The 26,774-nt window shown below is 44.3% G+C and overlaps 1 protein-coding gene across 3 annotated transcripts in view; it reads left to right on the forward strand.

The window, feature by feature from the left end:
• Window positions 1-24,089, forward strand: part of SAP30BP (SAP30 binding protein) — a 57,216-nt gene extending 33,127 nt beyond the window's left edge. For all 3 annotated transcript variants that reach the window (XM_054047936.1, XM_054047938.1, XM_054047937.1), the window contains 8 exons: window positions 491-533; window positions 13,048-13,136; window positions 18,216-18,307; window positions 18,811-18,871; window positions 20,253-20,304; window positions 20,762-20,820; window positions 22,198-22,282; window positions 23,499-24,089. In XM_054047936.1, the coding sequence (XP_053903911.1) occupies window positions 491-533; window positions 13,048-13,136; window positions 18,216-18,307; window positions 18,811-18,871; window positions 20,253-20,304; window positions 20,762-20,820; window positions 22,198-22,282; window positions 23,499-23,680 (663 nt within the window). In that variant the 3' untranslated portion in view covers window positions 23,681-24,089. The remainder of the gene's footprint in view (window positions 1-490; window positions 534-13,047; window positions 13,137-18,215; window positions 18,308-18,810; window positions 18,872-20,252; window positions 20,305-20,761; window positions 20,821-22,197; window positions 22,283-23,498) is intronic.
• The last annotated feature ends 2,685 nt before the right edge of the window (window positions 24,090-26,774 follow it).

Genomic DNA, 26,774 nt, shown 5'->3' on the forward strand with positions numbered 1-26,774 from the left:
TTGAAAAAAAGAGACTGAGAAGGGGACCTGATAAGTCTTCACTGTCCTCTTTATAACAGCCCTTAACATATTTGATCAATTGTTCCCCATGTCCACTGAAGGCAAGACAAGAATATTGGGCTTGGTCAGCAGCAAGGGAGATTTAGATTAGGAAAAAATTTCTAATTATAAAGGTAGTTAAGTTCTGGAATACGCTTCCCATGGAGGTTGTGGAATCCCTATGATTGGAGGTTTGTAAGAACAGGTTGGACAAACACCTGTTGGGGATGACCGTCTAGGTTTACTTGATCCTGCTTCAGCACAGGGGGTTGGACTTGATGACTTCTTGAGATCCCTTCTAGTCCTACATTTCTGATTCTCAGGGCAAGCATTGCCTTATGTTTAATATTTTACATTCCATTCTTCCTTTTAATCTTCATATACACTTGTGTAGCCAATGACTCTAGTGCATGACCTATCTTGCTAACATTGTTATATTTTCCTCCCCCAGGAGTTCTCAGAACTGGAGAAGAGAGATCCCCAGGAGCTAGTTGGTACGTTCACATAATGCTATATATTTAAAAATATACATACAAACCATCTCTTTGTGCTTCTCTCTCCACTAATGAAGATAATCTTGGATCCCTTCTGTTCATGCAGTTTTTAATTGGCTTATCCTCTGTGCTCATTTTTCATCTCAATGGAATATTATCAGTGACTTCATCTACCGGGCTAATGTTTGTTTGGCTTGAACTTCGGAAGGGAGATAGCCATTCCCAAAATGTGTGCAAATATTTTTATATGCATCTAAAATATAGGGGAAATAAAAAAGGTCTTTTTTTTTTTTTTTTTTTAAACTCATCTGGAAAATAAACAGTAATGATTTTGTCCAGGCAGCCTCTTTCAGAACCCTCATAATTGGGGAAGGGGAGAGACTTAAGGAAATTGTTGATGAGACCTTTTTCAGTAACACTACTGCTAGTTTTATTTTTCTATTTAAAGCTTGGATGTATTGTAACATATGGGTTCAGTTTGTTGCCATTGTGCTAATGCAGGAATCCCTAGGCCTGTAGTGTAAGTCAACATTGCAAAACTGGCATGGAAACTTACCAACCTAAATTCAAAATCTATTCTTCTATCTTTGTCATGAGCAGCAGGATGGTGGGGCAGAATCTTACTTGCCTATGAAACAGTTACCCTGGACAAATAGATCTTTTGCAGAATTCTAACTATCCCTACCTGTTTAAAGGGCCACTTTTATACCTGCAATTCCTACTATACGTTCACTGTGGCTAACAATAGTGAGGTTTGCTTATGATGATGATAGTTAGTAAAATGGTAAATTGAAGAATTGAAGGTGGTGGAGGGAGTGCTTTATTGTGAATGTTACACTGTTAGGTCAGTGTGTATATCTGAGCTATCAGTCCTCATCTTCAAAGGAAACCTGCACAACACTTTCGAAAGATGTGCCTGGGAGCTTAAATAAGTAACTTTGCTAGACACTAAAAATGATGGACTGAACAGAAACACCAAATTTATGGCTTATTACAAAATCTGTAAACCACTAACACTCCCCTCCCCAGTTGCTCGCCTCCCTCCCCGCCTTCCTTTTCTCCCTGTGACTGGAGGGGTGTTAATGAGCCATTTTACCTTGAATGGTCCCTTGAAATGTGTTAACTGCTTATGGTAAACAATCTGTTCCACCTTATATATAGCTATGACACTCTGAGGCTATGGCCTTTTCTACACTACCAAGTTTTTTGTCGACAAAAGTAAGGTTGACACCCAAAAGTCGACATAATAAATATCAGAATCTCATGTTCACACTCGTTCCCTCTGTTGGCCGAGCGCATCCAGTGGGAGCGCTATCATTGACAGTGTGAGCAGTGCACTGTGGGTACCTATCCTACAGTCCAGCTCAACATCTTCTGTCGCTAAGTGTTGTGGGAAGGCAGAGCAGATTGTGGCATATCTTGGGACCGGGCACGATGTCCCATGATGCATTGCTTTCTGTCCCAGCACTCCAGGGGCTTCCAGCTTTCTTTCATGGCATTTTTGCAACGGCCCTTCTTTGCTGTGCACCATGGCATCTTTGTGAGAAGGATGGATCCTGCGCTGCTCTCCTGTGTTCTGTTAACTGTCATGAAGACATTGCAGATGGTAGTGCAGTTAATCGTGAAGTTCCTAACTGAAGAAGACTCGCAGGCACCTGACATGCTGCATGATATGGATAGGAGCAATTTTAAATTGCTTTTGGCATTCACAGAACAGCTCCATAAAATAGATTGTCACTTTTGGGGTTGAGAAACAAGTACTGAATGGTAGGATCATATCGTAATGCAGGTGTGGGATGAAGAGCAGTAGCTACAGAACTTTTGGATGTGGAAAGCCACCTTCCTAAAACTGTGTGCGGAACTCGCCCCAGCACTGCAGCACAAGGACACCAGCATGAGAGCTGCCCTATCAGTAGAGAAGGATGTGGCAATCGCTGCGTGGAAGCTGGTGACTCCAGACTGCTACCTGTCGGTCACGAATCAATTTGAAGTGGGGAAGTCAACCATTGGGGCTGTGTTAATGCAAGTGTGCAAGGCAATAAATCACATGCTACTATGAAGGACTATGACTCTGGGAAATGTGCATGAAATAGTGGACGGCTTTGTAGATTTTTTTTTTTTTTTTTTTTAATGGAGATATCCTATCTCCTAGAACTGGAAGGGACCTTGAAAGATCATCAAGTCCAGCCCCCTGCCTTCACTAGCAGGACCAAGTACTGATTTTTCCCCAGATCCCTAAGTGGCCCCCTCAAGGATTGAACTCAGGGTTTGGCAGGCCAATGCTCAAACCACTGAGCTATCCCTCCCCCTAACTGTGGAGGGGCGATAGATGGCACACACGTTCCAATTTTGGTACCAGGCCACCTTGCGATGGAGTACATCAATAGGAAGGGGTACTTCTCCATTGTGTTGCAAGCACTTGTGGATCACTGTGGGCATTTCACTGACATCAGTGCAGGGTGGTCCGGAAAGGTGCATGACACATGCATCTTCAGGAATACTGGGCTGTACAGAAAGCTACAAGCGGGGACTTTCTTTCCAGGCCACAAGATTACAGTGTGGGATGTTGAAATGCACATAGTGATCTTGGGGAAACTTGACATACCCCTTACAGCCGTGGCTCATGAAACCTCTCACAGGACACCCGGACAGCATTAAGGAGCTGTTCAACAGGCTGAGTAGGTGTTGGATGATAGTTGAATGTGCCTTTGGCAGATTAAAGGTGTGCTGGCGATGCCTTTATGGCAGGTTAGACCTTAATGAGTATAATATTCCCATGGTCATAGCTGCATGCTATATGTTGCATAATCTCTGTGAAGCTAAATTGAAAGGTTTGCTCAGGGATGGAGTGCTGAGGCAGACCTCTTGGCGGCTGATTTTGAGCAGCCAGATACTAGGGCAATCAGAGGGGGGCAATTTAAATCAGGGATGCTTTGAGGCAACACTTTGAAAATGAGAACCAGTAACGTATATCTCTGTGATTGGTGCTTCAATGTTACAATACATGTCGTTTTCCTAGGAAGCAATGGTGACATTTGGGGCCTTGTGTTCCAGTAAGCAAATGATTAAAATGCCTGTGCATATATTGGTAGTGCCTGCAATCTCAATTTGTAGAAAACAGAGATGCTTTCATTCGAAAACTTTGCTTTTATTGCACAAGAAACAGCACCCACAAAGATGCTTGGTGGGAAAAGAGGAACCAGGGAAAGGCAGACTTTCATGGCTACGTATAGGTTCAGCTATCCTTGTGAAAGTTGTCCGAGGGGGTGGAATGAATGGGAAAACAAGAAGTTCTGGAAAGTGGAAAGGAATGTGTGGGTGGAGTTTGGGGTGTGGGGAAGGGCATGGGGAAAAAAGTTCTGAATGTGCTGCAGGGGAGGGTGAGCGCAGATCTGCTCAGTTGCAGCAATATTAAGGACTTCAGCATCTGCATTTGCTCCTCCATTACTTTAATCACCTGCTCAGTTGCATCCTTAACAAACTTCTGATTTTTTTTCTTCTGTCCTGCCGTTCGGCTTCCCAGTACTCCTTGCATTCCCTTTTCTCTGCATTGGAGCAGTGCAGGACCTCCCGAAACATGTCTTCTTTGCTGCATCTTAGGCACTTTCTTATCTGGTGGAGATGCTTGGCCAGGGTGTATGGGGTGTTCCTGAAGGCCACATCTGCCGAAGCACACGGGACAATGCGCAGAAGCAGGATTGTTAGCCATGCACAGTATTCAAACATTTCAGTTTAAATACACCTTTTACAACATTGCAATCACTTTCTCACTGACCCTAGCCAGGCACCGCAACTCCACGAACACCCAAAGCATAGTGAGTGGCAGAGGGGGCCACTCCACATGGGGGAAAAGAGCACACACTTTTTGCAAGGGTCATGGTGCAGCATACTAGGGAAAAAATTCTAAAATTCCCACACTTTTCAACAGGCAGGGGTAATTCTAGCAGACATCTCACTGCTAAGAGTAAGCAGGGAAACGAGGGTAATTCTACTCCATGCTTGTGGCTTCCGCCTTGCTCCCTTTGCTGCTCACCTGTGTGCCACTGTAATCCCTGCACAAGTGATTGCTGAATGGCGCAGGAAAGTTTCCTAGAATGGGGGAAAGGAACAAAGTTGTTCTGCCATGAAACCTTCGACACAGGATTGCCAAGTACCTCCAGGAAAGTTTTCTGGAGATCTCTCTAGAGGATTCCCGTGAGATCTTGGGGTGCATCAACAACCTCTTCCGCCGTACTGATTAGCTACCCAGGGAAATGTGCATCTCACAGAAACACAGCCAGCCTTCTGCATTTCTCTACCGTGAGCCCACCTCCGCACTACACAAACCACAGCCACTTACCAGGCATCTCCTCTCCTGCTTCTTGCTCACCGGAGGGCAACTGCTGAGACTGGCTAAACACCTCTGGAGTGGAGAACAGTTCCTGGCTGCCTGCCCCAATGGGAGCTGTACATGGTCCTCTAACTCCACCTCTTCATCAATATCTTCGTCCTCCAGGTTAGTGCCTCTTTCCACCGCCTCCGTGCCCTCCGAAGTATCCACAGGGTTCTTGGCGGTGGAGGTGGGGTCGCCACCAAGGATAGAGTCCAGCTCCTTATAAAACTGGCAGGTCTTAGGTGAAGGACTGGAGCGACGGTTTGCATCCCTTGTCTTATGGTACGCCTGCCTCAGATCCTTCGTCTTCACGCCGCACTGCAGCGTGTCCCAATCATAGCCCTTTTCGCATGAGCCTCGAGAAATGTGCCTGTAGGTATCCCAATTCCTATGGCTCACATGCAGCTGGGACTGCACAGCCTCCTCTCCCCATATGCTGATCAGATCCAACAGCTCAGCAGCTGTCCAAGCAGGAGAGCTTTTGGTGCAATAACCCTCCATGGTCACCTGAGAAGATGCGATGAGACCTCTCCAGCAGGAAATGAAATTTCAAAAATTCCCAGGGCTTCTAAGGGGGAGGGGTGGATGGTTGCTTACCGGGCTGCAGGGCAATGGAGTTCAAACTGCTGACCGGAGCAGTCACGATGGGCATTGTGGGACACCTCCTGGAGGCCAATTAAAGCAATGAAATCAAGCATGGTGTCTACACTGGCACTTCGTCGATAAAAATTTAGAGGAAAAAGACGTGTCTCTCGTCGGGGTGGTTGTATTTTGTACACATTCACTGTTTGGTCGACAAAACTTGGTAGTGTAGACAAGGCCTATGTCTACGCTAGCACTTGTCAGTCAAGGGTGTGAAAAAACTGACGACAAATTTCATGGACAGAAGCTCCGGGATAGTCTCTCCTGCTGACATAGCTACTGGTGCTCATTGGGGTGGTTTAATTAGGCCAATGGGAGAGGTTTCTCCCGTCGGTATAGAGTGGCTACACAGGAGACCTTACAGCTGTGCTGCTGTAAGATCTGTAGGGTAGACATAGCCTGAGTAAGTCCATGTCTACACGTACAGTGCTGCTGCAGCACATGTGATGAAGACACTATGCCAACAGGAGAGAGCTCTCCCATTGGCATAAAAAACTCATCCCTGCAAGCAGCATAAACTGTGTGTCAGCAGGAGAGTGTCTTCCACTGACCTAGCGCTGTCCACACCGGCGCTTATGTAGGTGTAACTTACGTCGTTCAGGGAGACAGTTATTCGCACCCCTGAATGACAGAAGTTTTGCCTACATAAGCCGTAGTGTAGACACAGTCTAAGCATTAAAGTACTCTGACACCCCTTCATCCAAAGACTGCTTTGGCCCTAATACTCATGTCGAGAGAGTAACCTCTGTCAAGGCTGACACCCTTGTCCTATATGAGCCCATAGTTTGGATGACACTCTGTGAAAAGCCTGGGTTTGAAACCTGGGTATGTAGCACCCAACATAGTCCTTGGTGCCTCAACTTGTTCATGGTTAAGGTGGGTTGGAGACATGTTAAGAGATGAGACATGAGATCTGCATTAACTTCCTTTCCCAACAGAAGTATGCAAAGGGCAAGCTGCCTACAGCTAAACCGTGGTGCTGGGTTACCTAGGGTCAATGTGTGCCATGCAGGATTCTGTGTAACTATCTTCAATCAGACTGAACCTTTTGTGAGCCTGATAAAGAAGTACTACGATAGTCTCTGCAGTGGAAGAGAGTGTTTTAGTATTGCAGCAAAGTGCCCTTTGAAGGTTTACAGTTGGAGCCTGGATCAAATATCCCAAATCCTTTCAGCTCAAAAGGAGCATCTATCGTCTATCTGCAGGACCAGTATGTTGAAAATCTTCCATAGAAGCTGTTTCATAACTATTCAATTTCTCCTTCCCCCTAAAGTTTGAAATACCAGTTCTTTTTCTAGCAATGATATCTGTGCCAGACATTAAAGGGAAAGAGCACAGGGAGTACAGTAAACATCAATGTGTGGAACTTTTTCTTCTGAAGGGATTGTTCATTAGAGCACTCTGCCAGTCAGAAGAACTGCTAGCTGCGTGAAACGTGGGAGCAGTTGTAATGCTGATGGCTGCATCTCCATTTGCTGTTGCTCCATATAGCCCTTCTGAAATACATACTGTTGCAGTAGCCACGAGCAGCAATATACTGATTCTTTAGCTGCAAATAAAGCTGTACAAGGAGAGAATTTCTTTTCAGCCCATACAAAAGGAAGCATCTAGTGCTCTGGATATTTTAACAAAGTTAAAATATATAAATATCAGAAAATGGCCAATATATGCTGGTGGTCCTCTGCATTCCCCAGCCTTTCAAAGATGGATGACTCAGTGGCATGTTAATGCCTCATATTCTTCCCTGGGATTCTACTTTTTGCTGCCAAGAAATTGTGGAAACCCACACTTCCAGTAATGTATTAGAAAGCAAATTTGTTTTGGATGGAAGAGAATGCAGACCACGCTCCATTTGGGCTTGCCTGGGCTTTATTGCATGTCACTTCTCCATTTGCCAGTGCTTCACAGATCTTGGGTCGTCTTACACGTAGAGGTACTGTCAGCTGGTGCCACGCTATCCATAATTAATTTTTTCATGGCGGTCGCAGAAGTCCATGGATTCCATTACTTTCTGTGACCTCCGTGACTTCTGCAGCAGCTGGTGTGGCTGGCCCCAGGGCCTGGCGCACCGGACGCTGCTGGATTGATCCACAGCCGGCTACTACTTAAAAGGCCACAGGCAGCTGGTCCTGCAAACTGCTTGAGCAGCAGTCCTGGGGGTGGCTCCGGGGACTGTCTGGGCAGCAGTCCTGGGGGGAGGGAGGCTGCCTCAGGGCCCGGGACCAGCCACAATGGCAACTGCTCATGCGGTCCCAGGCAGCTGGCTCCAGGGACTGCCCGAGCAGCGGTGGTCCTGGGGCGCCGTCAACCCCCAGCACTGGAGCGGGGCCCCTGAACAGCAGGACCCCAAAAGTAGAGTTTTAGTCAGGTATTTTTGGTAAAAATCATGGGCAGGTCACAGACCGTGAATTTTTATTTATTGCCCGTGGCCTGTCCATGACATTTACCAAAAATATCTGACTAAATCTTAGCCTTATCCGTAATGCATGGCTGTTTAAAGTACAGCACACACAGATCTCTTGGTATACTGGTTTATGACTTGTTCAGTCACAATCCACTGCTTGAAGAGTAGTGCCGTACTCACTGTGACTAAAGGGGAAGGCTTTGGTAACTTCCGTTGTGTGTTTTGCAGAGCTCAAGTGTGTGGATTGTCTGGAAGTTGTTGCACATGTACAGAGTGCCAATGTTTATCAGATGCTTTCCTGTCTTACACAGGAGAAATAAACTCCTGCCTGTTTCCATCTCTTCCTCCCTCTCCACACACAGTGTTTGAACTGAGAGTGGCCATTTATTTGAACTGGAAGGAACTGACCACTATACAGTTTCCTCTTTGGCATCTACATTTTTGTCACCCTTTCTACTTTCCCCCACTTCTTTTGTTGTGCAACTTTTGTTGTGTATTGCCTGGTGTATTGGCCAGAAAAACTACCCAGCTGAAGGAGGCTAAAGATAGCAGGCTTTGATTTGATGCTCTGTCTGGTCAAGAACTCTGATAAGCAAGTATACATTGACTTCTGGTGCTCTGAACCTTTCCCAAGCACATTCTGATGGTTTAATGGACCTGTGTCGTCTTACCAAAATGCAGGCTTAAATGCAGGTGGGCCTCTCACCCTTCCTGGGGTGAATGCAATGGCTATCCAAAAAGTAGCTATAAAATTGCACAAATTAATTAAATGCAGTTGAATTCTTAAACTACATTATCAGTTGATGAAAGCAAACCCACAGGCCTAGCAAACTGGCCATCTTTGCACGCTTTGGAAGAGGATACCTTCACTTGCTGATCTAGCGGTATCCTTGGGACATGCTTCCAAATATATGTCAACCAAGAGGTAACTCTCTTCTCTTCATGTGTCAGTAATACAATGCCTGCATCTATAATTTTCACTCCATGCATCTGAAGAAGTGGGTGTTTTACCCATGAAAGCTTATGCCCAAATAAATCTATTGGTCTTTAAGGTGCCACCGGACTCCTTGTTTCAACCACCAGCTGATTCATGCAAGTCTGTCTTACGACCTGTTCTTTGCTTGCAAGTTTTCTCATCCTAATCAGATCTATAGCTGCCAGGTATGAATAGTTACTTATTACAAGCCAGAACTTGGGTGTTCCTGAAATGGTGACTCATGCCAGCCACCTGACTTCCTGAGATCCTTTAGGCCGGAAGCGAGCAGATTGCAGGCTCAATCAGAAGCCACACCCAATGTTGCTACCTCTGACTGGCATAAAAAAGCAAGGCTTTGATCTTGCAGAAATAACAAGATGCACAGAGCAACTGGACATATCCTGTGAGGACACACAATGGCATCGCTATCTAGTACAGAGGTGGGCAAACTTACTGACCCTCTGAGCTGCATATAACAATCTTCAGAAGTTCAGGATCTGGGGCACACCAGCCAGGGTTCGGGGCTTCTGCCCCACGGAAGGCACCTGCGGGGGCTCCACTCCTGCTTGAAGCCCCAAGGGCCCCCCACACACACACGCTGTGCAGAAGCCCCTATCCTACCACCCTGCTGCAAGGCAGAGGTCCCAAGCTTCCCTCCCCCCAAATCGGGTAGGTGGCGAATGGGGGAGCTCCTCAAGCTGCACTTTAACTGTGAAAGAGCCCCATGTGGTTTGGCCACCCCTGATTGAATACATTCACACCTGCATACATGGAAAGAGCTGTAGAGAGGAGAGATTGCCACTTAAAAGCTCTCTGCATTGCTTACATAAAGGCACTACAATTAGTGAACAAATAAGACTAGTTAAATGAGCAGGTATGGCTGATTTCTCAGTATGCTGGAGTTCCCAGGTTTCTCCTGAATCATAATCCATCTACCAAGTAGGAAAAAATTAATGGAAAAGAGGGCTCTGGACTCTTAAGGTAATCTTGGTATGCACTGAGAGAGAGAAGGTTGTAGTACCTCAAAAGTATGAATGTAGGCTCCTCTTTGCCAGACCTAGCCCTTAATGTAGACACTATGATAAATAACTGAAACCTCTTCTACGCCATTCGTAGTAAGGCACATTTTTGGGGAAAACAAAACCAAACAACCCTGACACCCTTTCCTCCAAAGATTTTTCTCTGGATACAATATTCCTTTCATGCCAGAAGGTCAGGCACATGACTGATTTATCAGTTTAGTGGAAATTATTCACTCAACTCTAACCCGCTCTCAGGTCTGAGCATTTGGGTTAGCCTAGACCGGGTGTGAGCATCCCACACTGCAAAGTCCTACCTGAATTACCATGTCTTCATTGTTTCTGCACTTGCTTGTGTGTCTGAGGCATATCCCATGCTGCTTTGTGCTGGGTTGCTCTAGGATGCATTCCCAGTCATTTGTGTCAGTTGTATGAGAGTTTGTCCTTTTTGGGGGGAATTGTGGGAAGGGAATTGGAGGACTTTTTGCAATTGAGTGTTTGTGCGGTTTTTGCCTGTCTTCACTGCAAAGCGGGCCAGATTCCAGTTAGATTAAAGTGCAACCTGGGCTCTCACCCATGCCCCCAACTGGGTAAGGTAGCATGGGGTTAAAGCACCTATGCCCATACCTCCAGCTGGGTAATGTAGTACGGCTTAAAGCCCCTCTAACCACGCAGTTAGAGGTTTTTTCTATGTGGATGGTAAGCGGTTAACTGTTCAGTGGAGACATAGCCATACACTGAGGAGAGGTTGGACTGCACATCAGGGTAGTGCCAATAACTGAGCACTCCCATATGCCTCAAACGCAGACCAGCAAATGAGGGAGGTAAAAACTGAAATAGCGTGGTTCAGTATATCCCTCTTTTTCCCAACATGAGCCCAGCATGTTCTTTCCCCCTTATCCCTATCCAGAAAAGTTTTCTTAACTGATTACTGCCCATCTCCTTTTACAGGCTAATTTGAATGATATGCTGGGTTAGTATAGGGTTCCTGCATTCAAATCCTGGCTAAGAACTCCCTTTCTGTGAAAGTACTATTTCTTACTTCCTCATATCCTTTTATTTCACTTAATGGATCCTCTAACCATCTGCAGAGGAGCAGTGAAAGACCTGGATCTTGAATTTGGAAGGGCTAGACCTGGATTTAATTTGGCTTCTTTACACTATGTAGTCTGGGTTGGGTTGGGTAACCTCCTTGCTCTTGTAATCTTTCAGCCAATAATGTGAATGCATTTATGATCCCAATAATTTGTTTTACCATTTCTGTAGTATGTTGTCTCCCTTTTATCACTTAACATTTCTGTGCACTCTCGTATCTTCCTGTACTTCTGAAATGCTCATTTAAATTAGAGACATCCCCCATGCCATCAGCCGCTGTAACCTATAACAAATGTGGCCTTGTTGTCCAGGAGTCCCGAAGAGACTGTTTTTCTGTAGGGGCTTTGGCAAGCTTTCCCTTCTCCACAGAGGCGGGCGTGCCCTTTGTAAATGCCAAAGGACACTTTTTTTGTTTACTTGCAATTGCTGAAGAATTTAACTCTCAATAACATACTGATCAAGCAGAACGAGTGGTCGCCTGCCAGATCTGCATCCTCTGCTGCTGTTCTTGTTGCTTTACAATCATATCAAAGAAAAAAAGCTGTTAACATTGAAGAAGTCTAATGCTTATTATCTGCCAGACTTAGCTATGTGTTACCATGCCATCTTGTCTTCTAATGTAGAGTCTATACTGTCTGTCCTTTGGGGGCCCTTCTGAGCTTTAATCAAAGAGGGTTTAACTTGGACATTCTGGAGCTGCAGTTTAATGAACTCTTTCTTGTAGCTGTGGAATCACAAATGTGAATGTCTCAAGAGTGACATAACTTGTGGGTGCTGGCGGAAAGTGTTTTCATTAGGAAGTCCATGACTCTGGAATCTGTTCCCTGTGGAAACAAGATAAAGTGCAAACCTGGCCACTTTCAGAATCTGCTATGAGATGCATCTTTGTCCAGGCATTCCCAACTGATTCAATCCCGGTTTCCTAGCTGAGAGGTAGAGCTGCAGCTCACATGGGAGCCTGGTGTTCTGCCTTACTGCGCTTTTGAATGTGTAAAGCGCACAGATACCATACTGATGGAGACCAGCATTAAATTAGCTGTGGAACTACGTGTCAAAACTGTACTGCTGTCATCCATCTCAATGATTTGCTCTTTCTAGTAATAATCTGACCCCATAAGTAGAAATCAAAGCATCTGTTAAGAAAATATTAACTTTAAAATGAAGATGGAAGCTGTGGGTGGTAACTCCTGGCAACTGTTGGAGATGTGTGCCTGTTTTCAGCCTGCATCGTTTCGATGTAAACATGCTGTCCTGAAATAAGCAGAGTCCAAATTGGGTCTCTTCCAAAACTAACAAACCATAATCTGGGCTAGTTTAGGTTTTTCCTCCTTTTGGGTCTTCACTTTCACGGTATGACACTCTTTGTGAGATTATATGCTGAAGGGCAGGGGGAAGACTCTGGCTACAGACAGCACGTTATCTGAATCTTTCAGAGCAAGACTGCAAGTAATTGTTGTGCACAGTTTGGCGCGGAAGTGAAGCACAGTGCATAGGGTGGCATACAGTGCTGGGATAGAATAATGCCTTTTGAACAGCTTTTGTTCCTGTACTTGCAGAGACATTTCTGTCTGATTTAACGCCCCCCGCTCCCCAAAATAGCAAACTGCTAGCCACTTTGGAATAGAAGGGGCAGTAGATAAAGTTGGAAAATCACCTGCCTTTCACAATGCAACTAAATGAATTCTTGTGTTCATGAAAGTGAAGGATTAAGCCCTGGCCAGAGACATAGTGTAAGGTGAATGCATGTGCTGCATGAGCTTCCTACTCACATCTCTGACAATGTTCTTCAGCCTTCAGTCTGCAAAACTCCTAGTCTCAAGCCCCTTGCACAAAATTGCCAAATTTCCTTGGGTGCTGACTTGCAGCTTTCTCCCTGTTTTGCCAATCCTGAATCCTCAAAATGACAGAATTTGCCAGTGAGGGTGTAAAATGAGTTTTCATGACTTATGTCGGCTTAAAATTCCTTGCAGTGGTGCCGGGTCTCATGTCCTGATCTTTCATTGCAGCCTCCTTCTCAGAGCGAGTAAGAAATATGTCTCCAGATGAGATCAAAATCCCTCCAGAACCCCCAGGCAGGTGTTCAAACCACTTACAGGTAGGTACAAACCCTCTTCCAGTTTGTCATCTCTCAGGATTTGTCTGAAATTTCAGTTGACCAAACATCCTAAGAGCTGGTAAAATGTAGCAAAAGAGATTCCCACAGAATCAAAACCATCTGAGAGAGATTTTTCCTCAGTCTCATACAGGTCAAATGCAGTGTTAAGGTTCCCCAGCATGCTTACCGCACTTCAGTGTGAGCACTACAGCAAGGTCTTTCACCCAACACTGGGCAAAATGACATATTCATTGAATAGAAAGGAACTGCATTTATCACCTTAGCTGCTTTTAAGCCTTTTCAAAGACACCGAATTAACTCCCCATTTCTAACTAGATTGAGAAATGTACTATGCAAACAAAAAATCTGTGTAAGTACCTCTAGCCCTGCTTCCAGAGCTACCCAGGAATAATAAATTGATAGTGTGGGAATGCATACCGCAGCCCAGATCTTGTCTTGGCCAGTACTGCGCTGAAATTCAGAAGTGGTGGGTTCTGTTCTAAATCAAGAAACTACCATTTTTGCTTGGGTTCCACACTTGGTAAGAGCTCTCTCATCTAACTGTAGCATATTTCCACGGGGTTCTTTAACTCTAAGGGTATGTACACACTGCAGTTAAACACCCACTGATGGCCTGTGTTAGCTGACTTGGGCTCAGGCTACAGGGCTGTTTAATTGCAGTATAGACATTTTGGGCTTGGGCTGGAACCCAGGCTCTGGGACCCTCCTGCGTTTTGCTGTGACGCTGTGGGTACCTTTCCCAGATCTGAAGAGCTCTGGTGGTGAGAGAGTCCGAGCCACACAGAAGTTGGTCCAATAAAAAGGTATTTCCTCACCCAGCTTGTCTTCCTTTCTGAGGCAGATATGGAGCTGGATTTAGTGGGGAGACAGGAGAATGCATACGATTGTATAATGGTTGCTAATGCTACCCTGTGATGAAGAGTGGCTTGTTTGCATCTGATGCTAATGCAATCTTTTATCGTATTAGTAGGCGAGGTGCTGTCATCAACTTAACTCCATGCCAAAGGAACAGAATTATCTAGTGATAGTGGGTTTAGTGCATATGTAGGCATAGCAGAATTTGATTTTTTTAAAACATAATTTTGACTGATAAACTTTGATATTTTTAAGCATTTATTCTATTTTTAAAGTTTCACCGTTGTGGGAAATTGGGGGTGGGGTCAGACAGTAATTTAATTACAATAGACTTTGAGATACAAAAAGTTAAAGCTTTATAACCATTAGAACACAAATTATCAACGTCACATGTCAGAATATACAAAGTAAATAGCCTTAAATCAAACTCTAAAGTTCTCAAGCAGCATTTTTCTTTCTTTGCCTATTTGTAAATGTTGATTATCCTTGGAAATATATTTTTCATCCATTTGTGTATGTATGGTGAAATCTGTTTATCACCATTTACTGATAAATCTCATTCTTCCAAGCCTCTACTCATATGTGTATCTGGGAGAGCTGTCCATAGAAATGTGTAGCAGCCCCTTTGTATATCAAAACTGTTATTCCCTGGAACAACTGGAAGAAGACCTCAAATATTACTTAGTAGTGGTCCCCATTCTTGCATGCCATAGATTGGGGAAAGTAAATGAAGGCTGTGTGGGGCTGCTGTTTCCTGCCAACTGCTAGTAGGTTTAATAGTGGTGGACAATTTAAGATGGCACAGTGGTGAAGAACTGTTGTGGGGAAAAGTCAAAAAGGTGAGTTACAACCCTGTAATAGTTAGTAAGTCGTTTTGAATCACAGTACAGATTGCATCCTCTGTGTGCTGTACCTGACGCACCCATTATTAGTTCTGTTCTGTACTGCAAGAGATTTTAATGCTGTGACATCAGTGAATGAGTAAGTGTGCATAGGTCTGAGGAATGCAGTAAACTGGTGTGAAGATCTGATAAATTAAGACAGATCCATTTCCTTTCTCAGTTGTCTCCACCCTGTGTGGAATATGTCTACCCCCAAACCACCTTAAAGAATGGAGACTCGCTCCAGTTTTGCAAGCAGAGCAAACTGCCTTTTTCAAATTGCACAACTAAAACATTTTTCAGTTCTGTAGGGGGGTCTGACATACTTTGGAGATTTGGAAATAAACTGTCCTTTATTCCATTGGTATCTCTACCTTCCCTTGGTCAGTTTCTCTCTGTAATATGCTGTATCTTGAAAAGCTCTATGCAAAGTGGAAATTCTTTCCTACTTTCAAGGTGACCCACTAGTTCTTTGCTTTGTGGAAGTTCCATATTCTAAATATGAGGACTCCATCTTGGTGGTGCTATCAACACTTCAGATTTAGAGGCTGAATTTTCAGTGATTGTTGCATGTTCTCTCAAAGCTTGTGGTACCTCCTTTGGACATGTTAATAGGGTAATTGTGTGACTTCACTGTCTGTGTAGAACTTAACCTAAAAGCTTAACGTTAATTGAGGAAATAGCAATTTTATACCTCATGATACTTAACCTTTCATCCAAGGATCTGCTACTTTGTGTAAACTGTAGTGAAATTTACTACACATAGAATCACAGAAATGCAGGGCTGAAAGGGACCTCCTTGAGTTGGGGACATATTCTCCCCATTTTTACACAAAGGGAAACTGAGACCTGAGAGTTTAAGAGACTTGCCCAAGGTCACACAGGAGGTCAGTGGCAGAGCAGGGAATATGAATCTGTATCTCCTGTCTCTAAATTTTGGGTTTCAGCCACAAGATCTTAATTTTCTATTGTAATGTCTCTGGAATTTCACTTCCTGTAAAATAGTTTAGCTTTATAAGTAAGTTTCCCCCCTCCCCCCTCATAGTGCTAGTGTCACAAACCACCTTGCTTAGCAGCAGGATGACTTCCTTTTGTGCAAGATTCAAATACCGATTGTAGTTTAAAACCTACCAAGTAACTACATTTCCCGGGTTATTCAGGGTTGAAAGTGCATCTTCCCTCTTCTGCTTTCTGTGCTCCATGTCAGCCACTCTGCCCGAAATCACTGGAGTAGGGAGCGCGTTTCAAAAATTTTATGCTGCCCTGCTGAGCAAAACAGATGCAGTTTTCTTTAAATCAAGGCCTTCCTTTTGAAAGGTAATTATATCCAGTATTTCCAACCTTCTGAATCTGTTTAAGTTGCCTTTCCCAAGCAGTTCAAGTTTCACTGGAAGACTCCCTGCGTTGTGCAGCTGCAGGACCTCCAAGGAGAAGTCACTTTCACCTAACCAGACACCTATGCCCAAAGACATTCACAAGTGGGTAGTTACCAAGAGCATGGCAGTGACTGTGGACAGCATCAACAATGTTATCTGCAGGCATTGTTTGCACAGAGCAGCTAAGTTTGATTTCCAGCAAAACTTTGCTCCCCTTCCCTTGTGTTACCCAGACCTGGCAGTGAGCCATGTCCTTTTCTTGGGATAGCCCAGTGACAGTTCTCTCCAGTTGCACATCTGAGATTTTGAGAATAGATGAGAGAATTAAACACTTGAATTGCACTGTTGTGTACGAATGCTGGTTGCCCAGTTTGAGCTGTTGGCATACCTCTTACTGCCCCTGGCTTTAATTCCCCTCTTCCCCCAGTACTCTCATATGATCTATACTTAGGGGCTCTCAGAGAGGAGCATTGATGCTGGCTGCTTTTTCCCAAATCAGCCTTCTGGGATGTCGCCAATCATCTCAGTAACTTAGTGGAAAAATTCTTGTGTGGACTCTGAATCTCAGTTGCACTGTTAATCTAAAGCCTCTAAGTCCGACTTGGTGAGCAGTCCTGCTAATAAGAGGAAAGACTTTAAGGACATGTGAAGTCAGAGGGAGCTTTCACTTTTTGTGCCTCCCCCACCCAGGGCCGCATCTACACATTACGCACCCCTAGGCACAGCATCTTCAGCACCCTCCCCCCCTACAGCTGATCTTCATGTTGCACACAGTTGGAGAGAGGGAAGGCCTGTCTAGAATGCCAGCACCCCTAGGCACGTGCCTAATTGGAAACCTGGCCCTGCCCCCAGCCCAGTCTCTTCCAGGCTGGGATAGTGGCTTTAATGCTTCACTGTTAGCATAGGAGGTGGGATGTTCCTTGAATCATCTCCAGGATTGGACATAATCATAAGGAACCATTCAAGTCCTATTAAGGGGCTGAATTGTTGTTGAGGGACAGAACTTAATCCATTAATTGCATCACTAATGCCCTGCCCATGTCAAGCCACTGGCTGCTTTAAAAGCTCTTCATCAAGCTTTGTACTTATCAAGATCATCCACCCAGATACATGTCATCGCTTTGCGTCCCTCTGCCCTCCCCCCCACCCTCCACCCCGGTTATAGTTTGGCAAATGCTTTGATTTGGGGGGTGTTTTGTTTTTTTGTTGTTTTTTTACACTCAATTGAAAGTGTTAGGCCTGCGGGGGTAGGGGATTGTTTTCCTCTGAAGAACATCCCTCTTCCCCCCCCACACACACATACCTTTTAAAAGAGATACTCTTCCCTTGTTTCTCTCTCTTTCCAAGTGTGTTGCTGGCATGTTGAACATAACGTAAACAATCTGAAACAAAACCTTTTCATGGAACTAATCCAGTGGTTTTCAACTTTTTTGCATTTCAAAAATTTCAAATGGAGATGCAGACCCCTTTGGAAATCTTAGATGTAGTGTGTGGACCACAGTTTGAAAACCACTGAACTAATCCATCTCTTCCCCTTGGGAGCTGAAACAAGCGGGGTTGGGGTTTTAATTTGCTTTGCTTTGTTTTGTTTAACTCTTTCTACCATCACTGCTGCTGCAGGGAGACTTAAGTGAACCTACAAAGCAGGGAGGCACCATTGCTCCTTTAAGAGCTTGATAGTCCACACTGTATAGTGGATTATGTGGGAAGGGGAGAGTGATCTTTGATTGTGAGTCTGAGAAGAGTCATTGTCACTGCAGATTAGCCCGGATGATGTGCCTGTTTCGGCCTACCTGCCTCTGAAAAATTACTGTTCTAAGGTGGGAGAGGGCCATTTTGGGTTTAACTATGCAGAAATAAGACAACCATGTTCGTGCATATTGAAAATCTCCTACCTGTGTGTTACTACTTGGTGTTGGCTCTTACACTGTTTCCTTTTTATCTAGGATAAGATTCAAAAGTTGTACGATAGGAAGATGAAAGAGGGCATGGACATGAACTACATCATTCAGAGGAAGAAGGAATTTCGTAATCCCAGGTGAGTGTTCCCTTTGGGGTTACAACTCCACATGAAAGCTAATCCCAAGACTCGTCGTCCCTGCCATTAGAGTCCTATCAGAAATTGGGGATGTCGAGCAATAGAGGCTGTTACTGCTCATGAAATCAGCAAGAGGATCTAGAAAAACATCTAAAAAATGAGTGAGTATGAGGCTCTTTTTGGAGATCCATGTAACCACAACTAAAACACAAATTTTAAAACCAAGTGTGTGGGGCTTTAGGTATGATTCTGTGGATGGTATGTTTTGGGTTGGGAGTTAGAGATGAATCTCTAGTTGGGGGGAGGAATAACCAGGGTTTATGGCCTGTTTTGCATTTTGTGGTGGTGTTCGTGGGTCTTCAGAGTGTTACTCTTTGCACTCTGATTCTGCACCTGGGCCATTGAAAAGGAGCACCAGCCTCTTTATACCAACGAATCCAATGAGCTTAAACTGAAGAAAGGCGGGGAAAAGCTAGAAATAAATAATTGTTCTTCTGTCTCAGCATCTATGAAAAGCTGATCCAGTTTTGTGCCATCGACGAACTTGGTACGAATTATCCCAAGGTAAGAAGAGTGAAAGATTTCCTGGGAGATGGGGTGGGTACATGAAGCGCTCATCAGTTCTGTCCTCTTTCTCAGCCAGGTCATTTAGGGCTTCGTACTTCAGGGCTGATGACAGAAATAATCAGCTAGAGATTTGTCTGCAGTCTGATTTCCAGTTGCATTGAAGTAAAATGTACTCTGTGTAACAGTGAACTCCAGTAGCTGTAGCTTTGCAATATAGACTTTGAATTCTGTGGCTGGGGACAGCTAATTTGAGAGTTTGTAGTGGTGTAGGTGAAATTGTACTTTGACTTGTCAGTCTTTCAGGAGGCACAAATTTGGGAAACAAGTGTCTACTTGCAATGAGAAATATTTAGTGCATCTGTCACTCACTGAAATGGCATAACCGGTACAAATCATTCAAATTGCTGAATTGTCAGATGGAAAATGGTACCAGGAACATATCTAGCTTCAGGCTAAGACTGTGTAAAAGGAGCCAAAGACAGTTAGGCACCTGGGAGTTGGGTGTCCATTCATGTTAGTCCCTTCAGCCTCAACATCTTGTAAAGTATTTGACTATTCACACCTGAAAAATAGTGGTCTTTAGAAAAGCACAACATGACTTACCTCCACAACATGATTTACCTCACTCCCGGGCTGGGAGCAGGGCTATGGCTTGGGCGGGGGGGGATGTCACGTGGACAAGGTAAGGGGGCCAAGACTGTGGGTGGGTCGGGGGGGGAGGGGCGCGGAGGAGCTGCAGCCAGGCTGTGGTGGGGGTCGGCAGCTGGGCCTGCAGCCTGGTGCAGCTCTGCTCCCGGCCCCAGCCTCCGCCCAAGGCCAGGAATGGAGCCGCAGCTAGGGGCCAAGGCTGGAGACAGGAGCAAAGCCACTGCTGGGCCATCATAGGGAACAGCAGCTGGGCCCCGGGCCGGGTGCAGAGCTGGGATGGGGCTAGGGTGGGGCTGAATGGTGCTCCTTCCCCACCCCCTGTGGGGGCTGGCTTGCACCTGCTGCACCCCCCAAATGTTCCTCCGTGTCCCCCTGGGGGGCGTGCCCCACAGTTTTGGGACATCTGTATAAGAGATTCATTGATTCTTAGGCTAATAAAAGGTATTACATAAGCTAACTTCTGTTGGTCCAATAAAAGATATTACCTCACCCATCTTGTGTCTCTGATATTCTAGGACCAATGCAGCTACAACTACACTGCATATGAACCTTTTATGTCTGATTGGGATATGAGAGAGGGGCATTTAGAGCTGTAGTGAATATTTCCTACTCTTCCTTGTGGTACTTTAATAGAAGTACATGTTTGATGCTGAGTGAAATGTTGAAGTGTTTTGTATATCTTGCTGTTCAAACAAGTTCCTGAAATAATGTTAAACTTTTTCTCTTTCAGGACATGTTTGACCCTCATGGGTGGGCTGAGGACTCCTACTATGAGGCACTAGGTAATCTAAAGGATATCTTTAAGTTCTTTCTGATCCCTCCGACAGCTTTTATCCCTTTTATCAGTGCTATTGAATCATGCGGGAGCTTTAGCAACCGTTTTTAACTGAACACCCTTTTGAATGAATGGAATATGCCTGCTGCGTTCTGGTTAGGCACTAGTCCAGTTTGGCTGGACGGACCTAGAACTTCCTGAGTTTCCATTAGTTTGGAGAGTCCCTCCCTTAAAATTGTTGGTCTGAGATACAAGCAGGCTCTGGTTGCAGTGAAGGGGCTGAAGAAATAAGTGGAATGTTGCCTTGATAGAAAGTTTTTATTTCATAGCTGATTCAGTAGTTTTCTGAATGTGGGACCTTGCCCATTGATTGTTGGGGAGGGGAAGGAGACTGTTGTGGAGATGAATTACACCTTTTGCTGAATCTCCTGCTTTTTATAACTTTTTGTATCAACCTTTTTTAGCCAAAGCACAGAAGATTGAAATGGACAAATTGGAAAAGGCCAAGAAGGAGCGCACAAAGGTAATAAATCAAGAATTATGGAATTTAGAGATCAATCTCCCAACCTTTATTCGTTCTTTTCTCAAATTCATTCCGTTGCTTCATGTTCCTCCATGTACTACCCCTTGAACTGACCATTAGGTATTTTTAGATGGTTCTGGCATCTTCCCCTTATTCATTTCTTTGCCAAACTGTACAGATTTAGGTTTTTGGCCTTTCCTTGTAGGTCAGTTTCTGTCAAGGCCCCATTGCCTTTGCTCCTTGAGTCCTGTCCAATTTTGTCAATGTTCTTAAATCAGAGTATGCATAACTGCACCCAGTATTCCAAATACAAGATCACCAATACTCTGTAAATAACTACAAGGTCCTTAGTCTTTCACACTATGCCTCTAGTCACGCAGCCTAACGTAGCTTAATTTCCCCAGCAAATCATGCTGAACTCGGGCCTGGGTTTTGTTTTCTCTTATTACTACTGTGACTGTATCTAGACCCATATCAACCCCGCGATACCTGAAAATGTCTTTGCGTGTTAGGAAATTGAGTCAATGCATTTAAAACACTATATAGCTCTGGAGGACTTCACATCACCCCCACCCCCACCAAATGGAGAGGCACTTGGATTAGTGGCTGGCATTCGGAAATCATATCCAAATAGTTAATTAACGAGCTCTCACTTCAGATTTGTAGAATGCTTTTTTGGCAACGAGTACATTTTTGCAGCAAACTTTTTTATAGCCATCTCTGTTTGCCTCTTGTTTTGCTTTATGCACAGCAATACAGTCACCTGTGACTATCCCCCCTCATCTCCCATGGCTGTAGACTTATAGGTATGTAATTGCAGGCTGTTGTGGCTCTTGTTGCTAGGTTTCCTTCTGTGGTGCAGTCTCTGTAAACCATGCGTGCGGGGACTTGCATTCTAGGACAGCTTTTATTTTTCTATTGAAGAAATGATTTGTAAGAATGTCTGTACAGACCAGGATTCTAGTCCTGATCTGTCCATTAAGGATGGTACCAAACTTTTTGATCTGTCTACACATGGAGAATCTTCATATTACACATCTTCATAATGGTTATAACTGGTACATTTTGGAGTACTTGGTTTTTCTTTCCCCAACATACCAATGATAAGTGGAATGGCCCAATAAATGTTTTTATACTTTGTTTGCTCAGGTGCTGTAGCATTCTTGGTCCCAGGATGTATGAGACCAAAGTAGGTGAGGTAATAACTTTTTATTACAGAAGTTGGTTCAATAAAAAAATATTACCTCACCTATATTGTCTTCTTTTAATACCTTGCTATATTCTGGATCTAAAGAATAACTTTATAATGAGGGAAGAAGACCTAGATATTAACATCTGTTCTTTTTTTTTTTTTCCCCCCCTCTTCTTCCTTTCTAGATTGAGTTTGTGACTGGCACTAAGAAGGGCACAACAACAAATGCTTCATCCACCACAACCACGACAGTCAGCACTGCCGTTGGAGGTAAATACATGTGACGACCTCAAATTTAATTCCCACAACTGCAATGCAATTTGCCTCTCATGCTACCCAGAAACCCTAGAAGTTCCCTGTCTTCTCCATCCCCTTGACACACAAGACAAGTCTACGCTACCACGCAACATCAGCACAGCTGCACCTGTAACACATCTGGTGAAGACAAGCTATGTCAACAGGAGAGCACTCTCACGTCAGCATAATTACACCACCTCCACAGGCAGAACCTGTGTCGGCGGGAGAGCGTCTCTCACTGACATAGCACTGGTGTGGACAGTGCTTAGGTCAATGTAACTTGCGTTACTCGGGGGGGGGGGCAGCACTGAGCAACGCAAGTTACATCGGCCTAAGCAGTAATGTAGACCAGCCCAAAGAAGGCAGATGGATGCAGGAGTTGGTAGCCTTGGTGTTAACTAATACTGGTATCTGGGATTGGGGGTTGCTGGCCGGTTTTCCTGGTAGGAAGGCTTGGCAGTAGCTTCGGGAAGGGAAGGATTTCTTTGTGCCAGGGTTAATGGAATTTGTTGCTGTATGTTGAGTGTCTCTTGAACAGGTCTTTCCCCAGAGCCTGAGGAGAGGGTTGGGAAAAGAGGAGATGAACAACTTGATGTTGTAATTTGGATAATGACTCTTGACAGTTAGTGCTATACCTCATGCTAATGCAGTGGTTCTCACTGGTGACCCCTTTCACATAGCAAACCTCTGAGTGTGACGACTCTCCCCTCCCCCCCCCTTATAAATTAAAAACGCTTTTTTATATATTTAACACCATTATAAATGTTGGAGGCAAAGCAGGGTTTGGGGTGGAGGCTGACAGCTCGTGACCCCCATGTAATAACCTCACGACCCCCTGAGGGGTCCCATTTCCCTGTTTGAGAACCCCTGTGCTAATGGAATGGAGTGATCCATGTTTTCTGTCCAAACCAAACCTACTTTGGTGTTGGGGGAGAGTGTGAATCTCATGTCTCTTTTCTAAGAGTTCAGGGGCATAAATGGTGCAGATCCTTCAGTTTTGCCTTTGGGGTTCAAAGTTCCATTAGGTTTATGCTCAACACTTCCTGACCAAGTTCCAGTTGCCTCAGATAGGGGTGAGGAGATGCTGTCCACTCAGGCAATGGCTCTTTGAGGGTTGAGAAGGAGGGGGATCATTAAGATCAATGGCTGTTAATGTTAACACTAGTATCTCTTGGTTTTTCCAAATCAGATGCTCAAAAGAGAAAGAGTAAGTGGGACTCCGCCATCCCGGTAACAACAATAGCTCAGCCCACCATCCTCACCACCACTGCGACGTTGCCAGCTGTTGTCACAGTAACCACCAGTGCAAGCGGCTCCAAAACCACAGTTATCTCTGCTGTTGGCACCATAGTGAAAAAAGCAAAGCAGTGACAAGTGCATTGAGACTTGACCTGGGCTTCCAGACTGAATTCTCATTGAAGGCACCACCCTTTGAAGGGGAGGAGGAGAGGGTCACTCTTATTTGCTCAGTACAAAATGGCAAGACTTGAAAACAGATCAACATGCGCCGCCTCCTCCCCCCCCCCCAATTAAGGGAAGTGGGGGAAGCAGGAACATCAGGTGTGTGCACACAGGACTGACTTTCATAGAAAGGAGTTTCGCCATCCCGTGTCACTGCTGAAATGACCAGTCGCTCTGTAGTGCGGACAATGGTGTGCAATGTGTCAGCTTGTAAACATTAGCTCATTTAAGTGCTGTATTGTTATTACTTTTATGGCTTGGAGAGTCTTATCCCTACTGGAAATCTGAATTTTAAAAATAAATGGGAAAATGTCAGTCATTCTCTTGCATCTCCGGCCACGCTTTAAAGCTTGTTGCCCTATTACTTGGTCTCCCCCAAGCACACACACTCTGCCTCAAGGGAATTAACGTGCACAAGGCTGATCAGCATCCTTGCTCATAAGCATAGCTGAGATGTGAGTGTGTAATCTACATGCAAAGAAATGAGTCTACATTCATACAATTGCTGTTCACATCTGTAACCTATGTGCATATCCATGTAGCTTTTATTTTGGTAATCAGGTGTTAAAAAGCATTGAAATTTTTGGATATGAAATAAAGTTTTGCTAGCCTCTTACAGAGATGGAGACCCCCTGTGCAGAACCTGGACTGTCGGTGTCACATTTGTGAAATCAGAGCATGCATTTGGAGAGAGCTGCTGAGAGAAATTTTGTCACCATGGAGTAAAATCAGATTGTCAGAGGAAACTGTTCCTAATGTAGAAGCCTATGGTGTCTGTGTATAATGTAGTGACTTATACTGTGAAACACACACAGCAGTGCTGTTTTGCTCCACTGTAGTGAAAAAGGTATTGTTAACTTAAATTTTATTGGGGGAGGGGGTTCTTACCTATATTACTAAAAATTCTTCATTATAAAAATGGAAAATTTTAAACATTCCTGTGTCCTTTTCATATCTTACTATGTGCATTTCTCTGACCAGCTAATGAAAAAATCATTATTTTCACTTTTAGTGTTGATACCTGGGTTGCAAATGCTGCAGGGGAGTGTTTACTTTAAAACTTTTCCCCGTGACATTTTAAGAAATCATGGAAACCTCTTTAGACTTTTGTCTGTTGACTGAGACCATTTTCTGGACATACTTTGTGTTTATATTCCTTTTTAAAGATTTCTCAGCTCTTTCATTATACAACCCATATTCTAGGATTGATGCCTTAATTCTGATTTTTGTAAACTTGCGTCAGTTTTTCTTAATTTTACCAGCAGTCAGCCCCTAATAATACACAGGTGTTTTGTATAATCCTTTTCCTCCATGGATCTCAAAGTACTTTACCAGGAGGTAAGTATTATATGGTGAAGTGTCTTGCCCAAAGTCCTCTAGAAAGCCAGTGAAATACTATTTGATGTGGGTAGATGGAATAATTTACACTGCCATAATTGTTTGAAGAAATCACTACTAAATTGTTTTTTGTACCAGTCCCTATAGGATAGTTTTTAGTGCACCTGATTGCTAACGCTGCATTAATAAATACCAATTTCCTTCAGCTTCAATATTCCAGATGTTGCAGATTGTATTGAGATAAAAATTGCTACCTAGATTAGTCTTTTAAGCTGTAAAGCAGGGACGAGAGAGGGACGTAATAGATCAGCAAAAATGTAAGTTTCTCTGGATTTCATGTTGCTTTCTTGAGTTCTAGCTTGCCTAAAATAAATTTATAACTTCAAGTGGGGGAGGGAGAAGGGGTCTGTCTTGCTTTTGATATACTTAGAAGAGGATTTCTTCCTAATCACTTTGACAGATGTTAGATTTTGTTTATCTGGAATATTCAGGGGTCCACTGGAGCACTGATAGGATTGTGGCACCACAGATATACCAAGAAAGTGAAAGCTGAATGAGTTGATATGAGGATAGTTGGTGGCATGGCTTTTCTCTTCATTCTTACTGAAGTAAGAACCCTGCACAGAATAGCAGACTTGATTCCCACTAACTATGGCAGGTGCCTTGTTAACTCCACTCTGAGGTGGAATGGCTCTCTGGGCAGGGTTGAGCACCGAGAGGCAGGCCTGTCAAAATGTGGGAGTGTGACGTGAATGTAGATGGTTTTAAGTGTGCCGAACAGCATGGCTGAAAGTGAAACACTGAAACCGTAGGCAAAGCAAATGTTGTGGTACAGCTTCGTCTAACTCCCATTCTGCAGAATAATGGCAATTAAATGTTGCTTTGTATTTCATGAGTCTCCTTTGGCACAGAAGATGCTGCTGTAGCACCAGCGACTTTATTGCAGTTTTTTATAATCCTGTAAATGTGGAAGGGAAGAGTGTCATAAAGAGAAGGGAGCCTACTGCTCAGTCAGTGACTGCATCCTTGAAGTAGGTTTGTCAGGAGCAGGCTCTGAGATGTTGTCTGAGAATGGGAATGTACGTTTTATCTTCTCACTGGAATGTGAACAGGCTGTCAGTAACACGAGAGTTAGCAGTAGTGCCAGCTACTGCGGCTTGTGTATTTACTGCCTATTTTGGAAACACTGAGGGTGCAACCACCTGGTAAAGACCAGCTCGGCTTAACCTGAAAAATATCAAATAAGCCCAACCATCAGCATCAGTTGTGATGGAAAAGATGACTTTGTGCAGTTCTGATAATTGTGTGACCACCCTAGGCCTGATGAATGGCAAATCCTATTCACATTGGATCAGGCCATTAGCCAATCTAGTCTATATCATGCCACCCAATATCATCCATAAGATCTATTCACAGTGGTGGTGGGAAACTCCTTCCTAACTCCTGCATCTGTCCAATGTATGCCCTAAACCGGGAGGCTTGATCACCCTTATCTTAGTTTATGTTGCTGTAGGTGTTCGTTCGATCTGTGAAGACACTTAAGCCACACAGGTATAAGACTTACATTGCAGTGCAGATCTGCTTTAATATTTTTATCAGTCCAGTATCCGTTTAGGACAGGTGGCCGTCTCAGAGGCAGGTGTTGTGGAAACCCAAACGGATGACT

The sequence above is a fragment of the Malaclemys terrapin genome, chromosome 13, assembly GCF_027887155.1.
Source record: "Malaclemys terrapin pileata isolate rMalTer1 chromosome 13, rMalTer1.hap1, whole genome shotgun sequence".
In the NCBI taxonomy this organism is placed as follows: domain Eukaryota; kingdom Metazoa; phylum Chordata; order Testudines; family Emydidae; genus Malaclemys; species Malaclemys terrapin.